This window comes from Stigmatopora argus, chromosome 1 (assembly GCF_051989625.1).
Source record: "Stigmatopora argus isolate UIUO_Sarg chromosome 1, RoL_Sarg_1.0, whole genome shotgun sequence".
In the NCBI taxonomy this organism is placed as follows: Eukaryota; Metazoa; Chordata; class Actinopteri; order Syngnathiformes; family Syngnathidae; genus Stigmatopora; species Stigmatopora argus.
The window spans coordinates 5887383-5903995 of record NC_135387.1 but is presented as its reverse complement, the minus strand read 5'-3'; the positions used below and the strand labels follow the sequence as shown (position 1 = coordinate 5903995).

Sequence of the window (16613 nt, the reverse complement as noted above, 5' to 3'; positions counted from 1 at the left end):
AATGGCAGAGCTGACCGATGTTACAGCCGGGCCACATCAGCCACATCTCTGCTACTATCGAGTTCGAGTGTGGCTCTTATCTGAAAATTCTGGAGATTTTCATCAGGTCATTGATTGTGCTGTTTGCATATCCACTGGGACTCATTGGCATAGCTATAAAATGTGTCTTTCTGAAATTGTGGCCTCGTTATTACGACCAAACACTTCTGCTTCCAAAATGGTTTTAATTGATGTACAGCACAGGTATAGTCAATGGCTCTGTAGAATGTCACTCTACTTTCATTTTTTTTGTTAGGCTGAAAAATTCCTTTACCACCCGCAGGTCTATTGATGATGTGTATCTTGCTGCATGCTCAATTACCTTTACACACTTGACCCTTGCCTGCTTTTGCTAGCATGTCTCTCAGTATAGAAAGCCATCCATCATCTAGAAATGCACAATCTCGAAAGGGCAGTAAATGAAAGGCTGTTTTCTAGATATTTTCATTGGATGTCCAAATCTGTGTCATCCTTGCTTTCATTTTGTATTGATGTGTGAGTGTGAATGGTTGCTCATCTCTTTGTGCCCTGTGATTTGGTGGCAACCAATTTGGGGTGTCCCTATCCTCCTTCCCATAGTTGGGTGGGATAGGCTGCTGCACCCAGGGTCCTTGTGTGGATAGTCAGTAGGGAATGAATTGAATAAATATTCAAATGCATATTTTCCCACGGTAACACAGCCTCCAACTCACCCACTAACACAAACTTGTAATATTTTGCTCTCTATTATGGTGAGTATGAATGAAAATGTCTAAATTGGTGTTCATCTCACCAGTTTGTCCATTGACCATTGGAGGTCTCTCGTCTTCGTCCTCCTCCTCTGGGGCTGCGCTGTCCTTCCTGTCCATTTTGCTGACTGAGGTTGTGCGCTTTCGTTGGACTTCATTGTCAAATTCCTCATCAAACAATACTTGGTCAACCAAGTCTGGCTGTACAGGGCTCGGCTCGGCAGGCGGTTTAGGTGTGCCATAGTAGTTACCTGAGGAGGTCAAATTTGAAACGTAATTCACAAAATGATCACTTACTAAATTATACTGCTTCAAAAAGTAAGACTGCCTGTCCACACCAAATCACTCATCTTGGATTTTTAGCATTATTTTTTTTTTTACAATCTTATTAGATATATTATGACCTAGGATTTTTATTAATTTACTGTATTTGACAAAAAAATGTTTTGCAGCTCTATATGGCCAGTACAACACACTCAACAATTTGCAGTTTAGATTAAGGTGTAAATATGATAAGGTAGGTGTATATTTTCGTATTACAGGGTAGTTGTTTGATATTTTCATTCAGTTTTTTCCCTATTATCTTTTATATTATAACACCACTGTATTAGTGCTCATATAAATAAATCGTTGGAGTACAAAAGCTTATTAGGAAGAGCTAGCAGTAAATAAGTTTTCCTTCTTCTTACTCCTTCTCGAACAAGTCTGAGCTTATGATATTTATTTTGTTGTATAACTAAACTTGTTCATTTTGAATTGTTCTTAAGGTTGTTATTCTGACGTTACATTTTTCATCATAGGTGACACAAATATTTCATTCATTCAGAATTGCAACCTCTGGATGCTAATGAATTTTTTTTTTTACCAAAACATTCTATTTGACGACGCTGTGCGAATTTTTTCATCGTCAAATTTTAATATAGTGAAAATATTATCATATCATATTATGCGCACATTACTTTCTAAAAAAAATTAATGGCAAAGTAAAGTTGAGGCCATGTGCATTTCTGTCTTTGTAAAGCCATGTTTTATAATGTATAATTTCAGTGGTCATCTTAAATTATTGTTAATCTGTTATGTAATGACTTGAGTCCCTAAAACATAGAAAGGAGTACGCTTGTTAACTCGTGTGCTCCCACTGACAGTGGTAGATGTGAAATTTATCCTAACTAGGAGGGCTAGAAGTATCCCAATTTAAATGGATCGGATGTCCATCCTCCACAATGAGAGCCAGAGAGTTAAAAAGAAACTCGTGAAAACGTGATCTCATCTTAAAGTCCATCATCCTTTCCTGTCATGTTGGTGCCCAAGGCAGTGCAGAGCTAACTACACAGAGCGAGTGCCCACAGTGCAGCAAGAACTCCAATCATTTTCATCCTTCCTCAAATACACCATTGGAGGGTTTGACCCGTTAAGATGAGGACACAGAAAGATATGAGGGGAATATCGAGGGACATATCGAGGGACGTAGCTTTGCTATGTTAAATGAGCTAATTAACACACTGTAAATGAGGCCAGAAGGGGCATTCACACACAGGTACGCACACCCCGCTTTTCTTTTTGTATGCCTCTATCTTCGTTATTGGAATATGATGTGTTAACATTGTACTCCTCATGACATACTTTTACTCATTCTCATCAATAGTAGGTGTTTGGGGACCCCAAGGAGACATGTGGCTGTGATTGCGGTAAGATTATTAGTCACAATGCAAGTGGTAGCTTGAGGAGATCTTGGAGAGATGGCCAAAACCATACAATCTTAAAAAGGGAAACTAAAGCATCTGGAGGCTAGTTGTTTTTCTTACTGATTTAATGAGTGTACTGTGTCTTTGAGAGTCAGTGTTTTTTAAAAAGCTTTGTGCAATCAGCTAAAACCCCAAAAGACTCCTTGTTTACTTTGCCTCCTTGTTAATTTACAGTAATTATGAATAGTTAATCAAGTAACTTCAGAAGTGTGCGCTGTAGGGGAATACTGACGCAATGAGTGGGGTGCACCCACAAGGAAGCAGAAATTATGGATGCCATATTAAATAAAGACGTTGAATTGAATTGAATAGCTTTATTGTCATTAGACATGTATAATGAGATTTAAAGCTTCACCGTGAAGTGCACACATAAATACTCAATAAGTAATTAAAAAAAAAGTCTAGATTAGGTCCTCCTAGGTGCAGAACTTAAGTTGAGTATGGGGCAGTCTCATCATATTGTTCAAAATGTTATGAGGACATATCTACTCAAGTCAACATTAACCTTATATCACAATAATCACCACCATTTTTTTCACTTTGTGGATGAGTGTTTTTCCATGTGTTCATGTCTGTGATGTAATGTGTACATAAAGAGGCCCAAATTGTCAAATTTATGTAGACACTGTATTGATTGTTTCTTCATGAATGCTTGAATCTGTCCGTTTTTAGTTCATCAGAAACAGCCAAAATTAGATAAATCCTTGATAATAAAAGTATAATATGCCTATTATCATGATACATATGATCGCATATTAGCCGCCTCCATGTATAAGCCGCACCCTTACAATTGCCTTAAAATCATTGAATTTTACCATTTCTCTCGTATAAGACGCCCCTGATTCACAAGTTTCACCTTCATATTCATGTTTTTAATAGGGAGTACAAATGTGTTACTTTGAAGGGAAAATCCTAAGAAAAATCCTCACACGTGGTATTTCTGAGATACTGTATGAATCGAAAGGATCGTCTGCTGGATTGCACTTTCCGAAGGGGTGTTGCCTGCACGTGGACCAATTCAAAAAGGAAGTCATGTGAGCAGTACAACCAGGAAATGTGTCCGAAGCCCTCTAGTTTGTCGTCCCTAGGTAATATGGCGGCGCCCTGAGCGAGCAATGGTAAGCACAACATACGTTTTTTTTTCTTGAAATTCATTCATAGATGTCAAAATAAATTCTGTTTAGCATTTCATCTGTTTATCTTTACTCTATTTTGAAATAAATGATCGTACCAGCTGCATTGTCTTGCGTTATGGCGTTTCGTCTTTGTTACCTTGCAGTTTCGTGCATGTCAAGTCTAATTTGTTCGCAAATAAGCCGTACCCTCGATTCAGAATTTTCTTTAGCTACATACACGGCATGTACGCGAGAAAATATGGTAGTTGTAGCTGCCCCAAATGTCAGCAACTTAAGATGATCATAATACTAAGAATCTGTGACATTGCTCTACCGCGAGGGCAACTGTGAATTTCCACATTTTGCTATGCTGATTATTATTTAATATAAATATAGTCTTTGTTTGGAAAAGACTGCAACTATTTAAAACCATTCCTTTACATTTCATCATGTTGCCCAGTCTTACTAAAAGTATTTGGACTCCAATAATTAACAGTTGGTCAGTCCTAGATGCAATTAAATTGTCACGCCAGGAAGGTTAGGATATAAGGGGTCGCTCTCTTGTGTCTCTGAAAAATATAGACTACGTCTTAAACAGGTGGACTGGAGACCCAGATGCATGGAATATGTTTATCTACAAAAGAACATAGAGCATATCCACAGGGCACTTGTAGAGAGTATATCGTAAATTGGAACACAATTGGAGGTGATTGAATGCCAGCAGCATACTGCACACAGCAAAAAAACTGTAAAACACAAAAACGAACAGTGAAAGGATGAATCACTATAGATTAATGAATGGCACCGTTTCAAACAAATAAAATGGCGTTCACTGCAAAAATTTGTCATTGGTCTTGCCAATTAACCTTAGCAAATGAATTAGCCTTTATCTCCTTGCCAGCCTCTGTCACAATCCCTCATTAATTATTGAAGATAGACCTGCAAACTCTGGGGCAGTGCCCAGTATGCTCCAGGCTGTGTTTGCGAGTGCCACGGCCTCAGGCATGTGAAGGCAATTTTACTTGGTCTGGAAAGAGCGCCTTGGCGTCAGGTACCTATTCCAGCCCTGCATTCCTCTGTCGCCTTTCAGGGTGCGATTGGGGACATCTCTTTAACAAAACCTCCACACTATAATGAGAACCCATTTTATTACTTCTAAACCTTTAGCAGTTGGCAGCAGAGAACCTCTGTACTCTTCCATCTCTGTGACTTTTGGCTTGCTGCCCCACTTGTATCTTCATAATAAACAGCAATGCAGCTTAGCCTCATGACTTTACAAAGTATGCAACACAATCACTGAGCTTTGTGGTGCAGCGAAACAGTGAGGTGGAAAATTAAATTTCCTGTGGCATCCATGATTGTCAGGGGGAGGATGAAGTATTTGTTTTAACGAGGATTTTATCACCGTCTTTTGCTGACACAAAGGCATGGACGATACCAGACGAGTAAACTATAAATCACTGCTGCCTATGACAATTTATAATTGCAATAGCTCCGCTATATGATTATAGTAGCCCACTGGCTATTCTTGTATCCAAGAAGTCCAGCAAGGATATTTAAACTATTATCATTAGGTTTCTCGGGTCCTTTTAGATATTTCTTTACATTATAGTACGAGGCACTACAGTTATTGTTTAGTAGGTTACTATTCTGATGTTTTTTTTCTCCACAGAATTTGTATGGCATCTTTTATTGATAATTGACACAGGTTAAATATTATGCAAAAATGTATGTTGTAATGGTGACCCTGGCATTTAAATGAATCTGACATATTTTATGCTTATAGAGTTAGAAACTCTGTTACTGAAAAGATTATTTTTGAATGGAAGTGGTTGACTAGAATGATGTATAAGAGGTGATCCCAGAATGCCCCAAAATGTACAAGAAATAACCCTGAATTAAGTGCATGACCTGTAAATACAGAAGGATGAACAAAGAGGAGACCTATAATTAACTTGTTGCTTGTCATTTATGACTGTGAAGATTGTTTGTGAATGCCCGTCGCTCAGCACTATTGAAATGGCGAGGTTACGAATCCATTTGGACTACAATGGACAACAAGAAATGCCCCCAAATTAAAAGGAAAATCTCCAGACAATGACCCACAGGAGAACACATTTCTAGATATGAAGTAGTTTCATAACTTTTCTGTCCAAACACAAAAACAATGAACATAAAAGTTGACTGAGTTCCCGAAAGTGCTTTATCGTACACTCATCCCTAATTTTTATTTGTTGCTGTTGTAGATGTCAACTCTTAGTCAAATTATTGTGGCGCGTATATATACTACTAGCGCTTGTAATGTTGAGTAACAGTATAGAGTAAAGATGCTGTAGCTGCATTATGAGAGGAAGTATAGAGCTACTCCATTACTCATCCGGCTGTTTTATGGCTTCAGGGTTGAAGGCCTGGTCACCTGGGCCCATTTGCGAGAGAGAGAGAGAGCAAACAACGGCCTTTTAAACATAACAGCACCCACACCCCGAGCAAATCACCTGGGAACATATTAACTTGGCTTGTCTCACATTTATAATACTGTAGTGTTGATCTCGCCTGGCCCAGCAGCTGAGTGGTTCGCGCAGCAGCCTCACAGTTCTGGGATCCTGGGTTCGATCCCAGGTTGGTCATTCAATGTGTGGGTTTTCTCCGGCTACCCCAGTTTCCTCCCACATTCCAAAAATATGCGTGGTAGGCTGATTGAACACTCTAAATTACCCCTGGGTAAGCGTGAGCGTGAATGGTTATCCGTCTCCTCGTGGCCTGCGATTGGCTGGCCACTAATTCAGAGTGTGTCAGGAGCGGCTCGCTTGCCGTTAGGTTAGAGCAGCTGCAAGTGATCCTTGATTACTTCCTGATGTGTGTATTTAAGCTCCACGGAAGTGGTTAGTCATTGTCGGATCGTCATGTGTGACACTGCATACATCACCGCAAAGGTACAGTTCTCCCTGCTCCGGTTTTGTTTTGTTTGGGTTAACAGAAAAAGTGATCAAATCTGCTGGGTCAAAAATATACATACAGCAACACAAATTAGCAATTTTGGTGACTTAGAAAGTTGTGTCAGTGAAATGAGCTTCATAGCATGGCCTCGTAAAATCTTGTGAGTGATTATAAGTGACAACAGCAGGTGACTTCTCTGAGGCCATTTAAATAAGGCTCATCAGATGCAAACGTCAAAGGAGCTCAGCATGGATCTGAAAAAGCGAATCCTTGACTTGAACAAGTCAGGAAAGTCACTTGGAGCCATTTCAAAGCAGCTGCAGGTCCCAAGAGCAACAGTGCAAACAATTGTTTGTAAGTATAAAGTGCATGGCACTGTTTTGTCACTGCCACGATCAGGAAGAAAACACAAGCTATCACCTGCTGCTGAGAGAAAATTGGTCAGGAGGGTGAAGATTCAACCGAGAATTACCAAAAAGCAGATCTGCCAAGAATTAGAAGCTGCTGGAACATAGGTGTCAGTATCCACAGTCAAGCGTGTTTTGCATCTCCATGGACAGCGAGGCTGCCGTGCAAGAAGGAAGCCCTTGCTCCAAAGGCGGCACCTTAAGGCTTGACTGAAGTTTGCTGCTGATCACATGGACAAAGATAAGACCTTCTGGAGGAAAGTTCTGTGGTCAGACGAAACAAAAATCGAGCTGTTTGGCCACAAGGTCCAGCAATATGTTTGGAGGAGAAAAGGTGAGGCCTTTAACCCCAAGTACACCATGCCTATCGTCAAGCACGGTGGTAGTAGTATTATGCTGTGGGGCTGTTTTGCTGCCAATGGAACTGGTGCTTTACAGAGAGTAAATGGGATAATGAAGAAGGATGATTACCTTCAAATTCTTCAAGATAGCCTAAAGTCATCAGCCTGAAGATTGGGTATTGGGTGCAGTTGGGTGTTCCAACAGGATAATGACCCCAAACACCCATCAAAACTGGTAATGGAATGGCTAAATAAGGCTAGAATTAATATTTTCGAATAGTTTTCCCAAAGTCCTGACTTAAACCCCATTGAGAACTTGTGGACAATGCTGAAGAAACAAGTCCATGTCAGAAAGCCATCAAATTTAACTGAACTGCACCAATTCTATCAAGAGGAGTGGTCAAAGATTCAACCAGAAGCTTGCCGGAAGCTTGTGGATGGCTACCAAAAGCCCCTAATTGAAGTGAAAATTGCCAAAGGAGATGTTACCAAATATTAGCACTGCTGTATGTATATTTTTGACCCAGCAGATTTGATCACTTTTTTTCTGTTCACCCATAATAAAGTCATAAAAGAACCAAACTTCATGAATGTTTTTTTATGACCAAGAAGTATCTGTTCCAATCACTCTATCAGAGAAAAATCAGAGTTGTAGAAATAACTGGAAACTCAAGAGAGCCATGACAATATGTGCTTCACAAGTGTATGTAAACTTTTGACCACAACTGTATTTGTTTTACCATGATGACATTAATGAATGAAAATTTTACACGTCAAAATATAATGTTACCATGGGATAATTTTCATTTATGGAGATGATAAAACAACAATGGAAAAATGCAAGCAGATCATTACATCCACCTGATGAGTCAAAAGAAAATCTTATTCTGATGGAAATGCAACAGAAGAGAGAAAAAAAATTCTAACAACCACTAAAGGGCAAATTAATACCAGAACAGGCATTTCAGTTGATTTATAGAGTGCCCACCCAAGTTCCAGGTATGCAGTATACATGCAGAGAACTCATCATCGCCCGTGTGCGGTCAAAATTTCGTGATGCGACCAAGCCAGGTGGCCATGGCACTGTCTTTTTTTGCATCTCTTTCTTGTATACAATCTTTCTACGAGCACCGGGCGGACTTTGCATTTCCATACCCGTTTTTCCCCCCACTTTGGTCTACATTTACATACCAGGTAAACAACAATGGATCGGCAGAGTTTTGCAAAGAAAAGATCTGGAATATATGTACACTCAGTAATCAGACACGGGGAAGCGGCAAGTTCCAAACAACTCTTGATGCGTTCGTTTTGAAGGCTCCGGCGGAACGTCGGGGTGGGGCCAACCCGTTACAAAGGTAAAAGAGATTACAACTAAATTAGAATTCAGTTTTGTGTGAAGTTACATTAAATGTTGAGTGTCTGTATATATTAATCCATGTCAATTTAAATTTGTTTGTTCGTTTACGAGTGCCGTGGATAAAGTCCCTCCGAACAGCCCCCCCCCCCCCCCCGCCTCCGTGTGTGACGTTCCCTTCCCCTCCGCGAAATGCGTCTAATTTTACTTCTATTAAACACATTTTATTACTATTAAACCACTCGTTATTTATTACTTTGTCAATACATGGCGAATTAGAAGAAATAAAACATGTTTTACACGAGTGCGGCATTGCCGTGGATAAAGTCCCCCCGAAAAGACCCCCCCCCCCCTCCGTGTGTGTCATTGTCTCTCCCCTCCGTGAAATGCGTCTAATTTTACTTCTATTAAACACATTTTATTACTATTAAACCACCCATTATTTATTACTTTGTCAATACATGGCGAATTAGAATAAATAAAACATGTTTTACACGAGTGCGGCGTTGCCGTGGATAAAGTCCCCCCGAAAAGTCACCCCCCCCCCCGCCTCCGTGTATGCCGCTGTCTCTACCCTCTGCGAAATGTGTCCAATTTTACTCCTATTAAACACATTATTACTATCAAACCACTCGTTATTTATTACTTTGTCAATATATGGCGAATTATAAGAAATAAAACATTTTTTCCAATCCAATATCCTGTTTTTGGTGTTTTTTTCAGAGAGTTGGAACGAATTGATTTGTTTCCCATTCATTTCAATGGGAAACTTCCACTCGAGTTACGAGAATCTCGTCATACGAGCTCAGTCCCGGAACGAATTAAGCTCGTATCTCGAGGTACCACTGTACATCCAACATAGTACACCACCTTACACTTTAATTGTGTATTGTTTGCTAAATACCATCATAGGTTCCACTCTCCAGCAGCAGTCCACATTCTTCCAGGTTCCGAAACTCATCCACATTAATGAAGTTGTAGTCCACTCCAGGAACTTCTCCCTCTCTGGGCTGCCGAGTGGTACCTGCCAACAAGGGAAATGGGTGAACCAGCCGAAAATATAGTGGATACACTGTTTTTCACTTGGATACGTTGATGTGACATCCAGGGATGAGTACATTAAATATTTGATGGGCAGAAATAATCTGGAGCATTAGTGGATCCCTCTGTCTTAAAATAGTTTACAAAATTCTATTTATCTCAGTATTAAGAAACGAAAATTTAATTATTTTTAAAGAAGGTATTCCAACTGGATGGCCCGGCGGCTGAGTCGGCTTCACAGTGGGGGACCTGGGTTGAGTTTGCATATTTTCCAAGGCCTGCGTGGGTTTTCTCCGGGTACTCTGGTTTCCTCCCACATTCCAAAGACATGCATGGTAGGCTGATTGGACACTCTAAATTACCCCTAGGTGTAAGTGTGAGTATGAATTATTGTCTGTCTCCTTGTGCCCTGCGATTGGCTGAACACCAATTGAGGGGATTCAGCGGGGATAAGCTCCAGCACCCCCTGCGACCCTAGTGAGCATGAAGCGGTTCAGAAAATGAGATGAGGTATTCCAAGTGTTTTGACTATTTCAGAAACCATTCGGCTTTTCGTTTTCCGGTCTTTGGAGAAATCAAAATCCAAAACACTTCAAAGATTTTCTCCCATTTTTCATACAGTTCTGCAGGGAATAAAATAATCCATAACAGTAAATGCTAGTGGCTATCAAGATGAAACAATGCTGCAGTTCCTTGTGTTAAAAGCTAAAAACAAAGTTTTTTTTTCACAAATAACATCTTAAACCTACAGCAATACAAGTGTTTTTGGTTCTGTGACTAAACATACCCACAGTTACTTTCATAAAATAACAATTCTCCCAAACTGCTGCTTCTCATTAAGAACGTGCCATGTATTGCCCTGATGGTGCTCTCATTTGCGAAATGCTGGAAACACATTGTTATGGAAAATACTTCACGCTTCTTAACTCGCCAACTCCGTTCAGCATCATCTTAGCTGTAATCAGGGCTTTAACAGAGCCTCAGTCGAGTCGCTCTGCTATCTGGCCATTGCGCGCGCACGAGGGAATTTAACTTTGCATTTAATGTCCCCATTCATCACTTTCTTTCTGCGTCAACATCCACCCAGATGCCGCTGTGGGCCATCACTTCTAAAACAGCTCAGTCCACTAAAGGGAGAATGGCTTAATTTGGCTGATAGCAAAGTAAAAGAGATTATTCATCAACTCAAAATAAAGTTTTTTTTGTCATAACCTTAAAAAAAGTGAACTTCTCAATGATACATCACCTTTTGGGTAAAGAAGGCCACAATATTAAAATTTGGTATACGAGACTTAAACATTTTATGTATTTTTTGTGTGATTTGTATATATTTTTATTATATAACATTGTAAATTCAGAAAAAGCTAATTACAAAAAATAAAAACAGAAATATACTCTGTGGTACTTAACACTCATTTCGATAGTATTTAAGTTTATTTCAGTGCCATTGAAGGTCATGAATGTTCAAACCATTTATTCTACGAGAGGCTGGCCTCATCACTGCTAGTCCTCCCAGTCAAAATGAATTGGACATTTAACCCCGTCAATGGCAGCCAATGAGTTAAATAAATGCCCTATAAAGGAAGATCCTGTCATTTCGCAATCATTTTATTATCTGATCCATTGGGTGCATGTGATGGTAAAGGTCAGCCAAAAGACAATACTAAATCCGTTTGAAAACTTCTGTCTAGAAATATGACCTTCAAAAGATGTTTTTTCATTCACACCATTTTTTTTTGTTTCCTATATGCCAGTACGACATACAGTAATGATTCCCCAGCCACGACTGATATATCCGTTAGGGCTATTGATTGAGTTTTGGGTTCAGCCATGCTGTGGCCTCGGACCACTGGCACTGTTGAGCTCCTGCCGTCTTTATAAGAGACAAGTATACATGTTTCAGTGTGTTTGTAGATAGGAGTCATAGCTGCTGGATAGATGTTCCAGCAGCTTTTACTATGCTTCAAAGACTCATTCTAATTTCAACTAACATGAGCAGTTACACAGCTGAATTTTATACACAAAAGGAAAACTACATTAGCCAACTAAATTTATCGTCTAGGACAGAACAGATCTTTGTTGCTAGTATAAGTATTAGAATGTTGAATTCCCAACTGCCAAATAAATCACATAGAATAAGGAAAATATGTCAATTGTAAACTATTGCCGTGTGATTAACAACTGAAGAGTCATCTCGGTTCGTCTACAAATACAGTACTACCAGAAAATGTTGAATATCAATTTACTGGCTATCTGATATTTTTTTTCAATTTAACATAAAAGATAAAAACAAGCAATTTTATTGAGCCAGCAAAATATTGATTTTAATTTTATTCGTTCAATGTGTCAAATTTACCTTGTAAATTGCATTGCAGAAATACAACAACCTTTTCAGGATATTGACATTTTTGAGGAGCAATGACGTCTGTGAACTTGAGTTATATTATAGTAATTTGGTTAGTTATATTATAACTAACAATAGAAACAATAGAGAGTATACTGCACGATTGATAGCCAATGTCCATCATCGTCATCATCATCAATGTTGCAAATAAATGTATTTCTCTATAACTCACAGGGAATAGTGCGCAGGTACAAGTTGTCCCTGATCACCTGCTGAAGCTTGTGATCCAGAGATCCCTTCTGGAACTGTAGACTGAGGTAGTGATGCAAATCCGCATTAAGGACCTTCCCTAGATGAGAAATACCATATTTCATTACAACAAATACATGGCAATTATGTATATCATGAAAAAATATCCTCAAAACTTGAAAGTCTAAAATCACTGATGGTGGAGTGGTATATTAGCCTGCCTTTGGTGTAGGCAGTGTAGGATCAATTCCCACTCAGTGGTGGTGCAAATGTGAATGTAAATGGTTGTCTGTCTGTGTTTCCCATAACTATGTGGTGATCAGTTCAGAGTGCATTCCGCCTTTTGCGGATCCATCACCTTGCGACCTTGACAAGGATAAGCATTTTTGAAAATGGACGGATACTGCAACAAATTCTGTTAGATGCTTAAAATACTAGAAAAAAATGTTCATACATTAAACTCAGATAAATTCCACAGTGTTGAGTCATGTACATTAAGTAATTGAGGTAAATTAATTAGCCACATTTTAATCACAAGGCTGTACAGTTGTACACTAATCCCTCATTTAAATGTAGACGTAGTAGACGAAGTAGGATCACCCTTATTAATACTACATAGCATACTACATGTTTTCGCGCCTATACGAAAATACAAATACACAAATACAATTATCAAGAAGTCTCATCTCATCTCATTTTCTGAACTGCTTTATCCTCATTAGGGTTGCAGGGGGTGCTGGAGCCTATCCCAGCTGTCTCCGGGCCACATGTGGGGGACACCCTGAATCGGTGGCCAGCCGGTCGCAGGGCCGACGACGGGCAACCATGCACTCTCACACCCATACCTAGGGGCAATTTAGAGTGTCCAATCAGCCTACCATGCATGTTTTTGGAATGTGGGAGGAAACTGGTGTATCTCGAGGAAACCCACGCAGGCCCGGGGAGAACATGCAAACTCCACAGATGGACATGACTTGGATTTGAATCCAGGACCCCAGAGCTGTGAGGCCGACGCGCTAACCACTCGCTCCACCAGGCCGCCCGGATAATCAAGAAGTGTATTTATTAAATATCAAAGTTACATGCATATGAAAAGATTATAATGTATTAATATCGAAATATAAACTATTTAATACTATTTAAATACTTTAAGTCAGGGGTGGCAAACTTCCGGTCCTCGAGAGTCCCCAGTCTGTTTTCCATGTCTCCCTTCACCAACACACCTGAATCAAATAATCGGGATAGGTATGAATCTTCTGGACAGCTTTCTGATGACTTGATCATTTTATTCAGGTGTGATAGAGGAGGGAAATATGGAAAACAGACTGGATAGGGGCTCTCGAGGACCGGAGTTGGCTACCCCTGCTTTAAGTACTGTACACACAGTGAATTTAGTTCCTCTCTGCTCGATTTAAATAATAAAACAGGTAATTGGATCTTTAGTCTTCTTCGTCAGATTCGAGAGGCATTTTTCTTGTACAAATATTGCTGTTGTTGTCTTGAGACTGTTAAGACGATTGCCAAATTCAATGGCAGCGACGTCATCAGTCTCCTTCCGAGTTGCTCCATGCAGTGTGTTGACGTCCTATCGTCATGCCAGCTTCACGGGCGTATCTACGGTGTAAATCCATCATAATGCCGGTTCATATATTTGTATTCCTTGGAGTGCGGGTGTGTTCGTCCACAGGAGAATTTGCAGTTTCGCACCTTTTTGTGTGCAGTTAAAATTAGTAAGTGAACTGACAAAAAAAGAAAGGACTACATTTCTAACTGAATTTTGATATGAACATTAAAAAAATTAATTATAAAACTCCATTACAATGACAGTGATGCTAGGGTAACATTTATGAACACGTTTCTCACTCAACATTTGGTTGCTCAAAAACGTTGGCAACGTTGCAGCCGAAAAGGAACTAATATTTCATTATTGCTTTTAACAATTCACACAAGCTTGTTTCTTTACTGAAATAGTTTAGTAAGTCTGTTATAACTATGCCAATAGACACACAGCTCACTGTTACGCAACTTTTTACCAGAAGAATGAGAGAGAGGAATTTGGGTCAAGGGAATATAAGCTTGGTCTCAATCCATGTAAATTATAAAATACAAGCCTGCACGGTCTGTATTCCCCAGTAGCTCAAATGTTGAAGGAAATTATGACTAAAAATATGAAAACAAAACAATACAATGTGGTTCCCATGTTATGTTGCTTAGGAATGCCCAGGAAAAATACCTAGAAATGTATTAACTGGTTTCAGGCATGTCAATAGAGGTTAATAATTGCAAGGAATTTCCCATAGGGTAAAAAAAAAATCAATTTCTCATTTGTAAACACATGCAAATCACCTCCCCTATTTAAAAGCCAACTCCAGTGCACAGATCAGGGCAGTCTTTGTGGCCCGCCTGTCAGGTTGTGTTAGTGTGCTACATCATATCTCCATAGACAGAGAGGCCGAGAAAAAGGGAGGGAGCAGTACCTTGAAGCTTCTCGCTAACTTAGAGGGTAGCGCAAGGCTTGGTCATAGTGAGAAACAATACAAGTCTTTGTGCCTTGTCATGTGGCTATTAGACCCCTACCAGTGGGTGAGAGGGGTGCTCTTTATGGCTGGAGAATCATTAAACACAAAGGAAGGGTAGGAATCAGGGGGGTTTTCTGGTAGATAGAACCAGTGTAATGATGATGCATGGGAGCAAACAGTGGAAACGAAGCTTGTCCCACCTCTCTCATCGTTACTCTAGAATTCTATCTCAAGGCAAGGCCTTTGTTGTTGCCGATATTTATCATTCATCGTGGTTTCAAGTGAGACTACCTTTGGGATCAACGTCCAGAAATACCTGTCAACTAAAACCCAGATCTCCTTAAGTCACTACACTACTTTCCGATTAAAAAAAATGATATTCAAAGTCTACAATTGTAGTTAGTACATGACTTACACGACTTTTTGTTTCAAAATACTGCAATCAATTATTTTAGCACGTCTTGTTCACAAGTGAGGGAAGAATGGAGCGGGAGATCGACAGGTGGATCGGTGCAGCGTCTGCAGCGATGGAGATTCTACACCGACCGGTCTGTCGTGGTGAAGAAAAAGCTGAGCCTCTATTGATTGGTCAATCTACGTTCCTACCCTCATCTATGGTCACGAGCTGTGGGTCGTGACCAAAAGAACGAGATCCAGGATACAAGCGGCTGAAATGAGTTTCCTCCGCAGGACGTCCAGACTCTCTCTTAGAGAAAAAGTGAGAAGCTTGGTCATCCGGGAGGGGCTTGGATTAGAGCTGCTGCTCCTCCGGATCGAGAGAAGCCAGATGAGTTGGCTGGGGCATCTCATCAGGATGCCCCCTGGACGCCTTCCTCGGGAGGTGTTCCGGGCACGTCCCACCGGGAGGATGCCAGGGGGCCGACCTCGCACACGCTGGGGAGACTATGTCTCCCGGCTGGCCCGGGAACGCCTTGGGTTACTCCCGGAAGAGCTTAATGAAGTGGCTGGGCAGAGGGAAGTCTGGGCCTCCCTGCTGAAGTTGCTGGCTCCGCGACCCGACTTTGGTTAAGCGGGAGAAGATGAGATGAGACATTTGATAGTGTGTACCCTATATAATGAAAATAGCATGTCATATCTGTAACTACACCGCAACACAAAAAGACTACATAACCCTGTTAAAATGCAGTCTTGTAAAATAATAAATGACAAGAAGAATGATCATTTAATTTTTTTCACACCATCAGTGAGCCCTAAAAGCTGTGCAACTCGAATTAAAACGAGCAGTTGTCATTTCCCGATTATCACATATGCCTCACAGTTTTGGGATCGATGGTTCAATCCCTGGTGGGTTCTGACCTTCCCTGTGTGGAATTTACATATTCTCCGTGGGGTCTACATGGGTTTTGTCTGGTTTCTTCCCACATCCCAAAAACATGAAGGGTCGGGTGGTTGAAAACTTTAAATTGCCCGTAGGTACGTGAATGGTTGTCCATCTCCTTGTGCCCTGTGATTGGCTGACAACAAATTCAGTGTGTCATAGGATAGGCTCTAGCATCCCCCGCGAGAGCATAACCGGAACAAAAATTTTTGAATGAAAAACTTTTAACTACCAGCCATTATTGTATTACTTAAAAGTCAGTGTTCAAGTATTTAAACACCCTACTATATTGCAAGTTCTTCCACATAAAAATCATGGAGGGATCTGAAATTTTCATTGTAGGTGCATGTCCACTGGGATAGATATTATCTAAAATAAACAATCCAGAAATCACAATGTAGTATGATTTTTTAACGATGAAAAACACTTAATATTTGGTACAGTGGCCTTTGTTT

General features: G+C 40.2%; 1 protein-coding gene across 5 annotated transcripts in view; it reads right to left on the bottom strand.

The window, feature by feature from the left end:
• Nucleotides 1-16613, bottom strand: part of magi3a (membrane associated guanylate kinase, WW and PDZ domain containing 3a) — a 105201-nt gene that overhangs the window by 27449 nt on the left and 61139 nt on the right. For 4 of the 5 annotated variants that reach the window (XM_077609106.1, XM_077609194.1, XM_077609272.1 and 1 more), the window contains exons 2-4: nucleotides 12284-12400; nucleotides 9571-9690; nucleotides 812-1018 (exon numbers count right to left, since the gene is read on the bottom strand). In XM_077609106.1, the coding sequence (XP_077465232.1) occupies nucleotides 812-1018; nucleotides 9571-9690; nucleotides 12284-12400 (444 nt within the window). Of the gene's footprint in view, nucleotides 1-811; nucleotides 1019-9570; nucleotides 9691-12283; nucleotides 12401-16613 lie in introns of those variants that run through there. The other variant, XM_077609446.1, reaches the window with a different exon arrangement.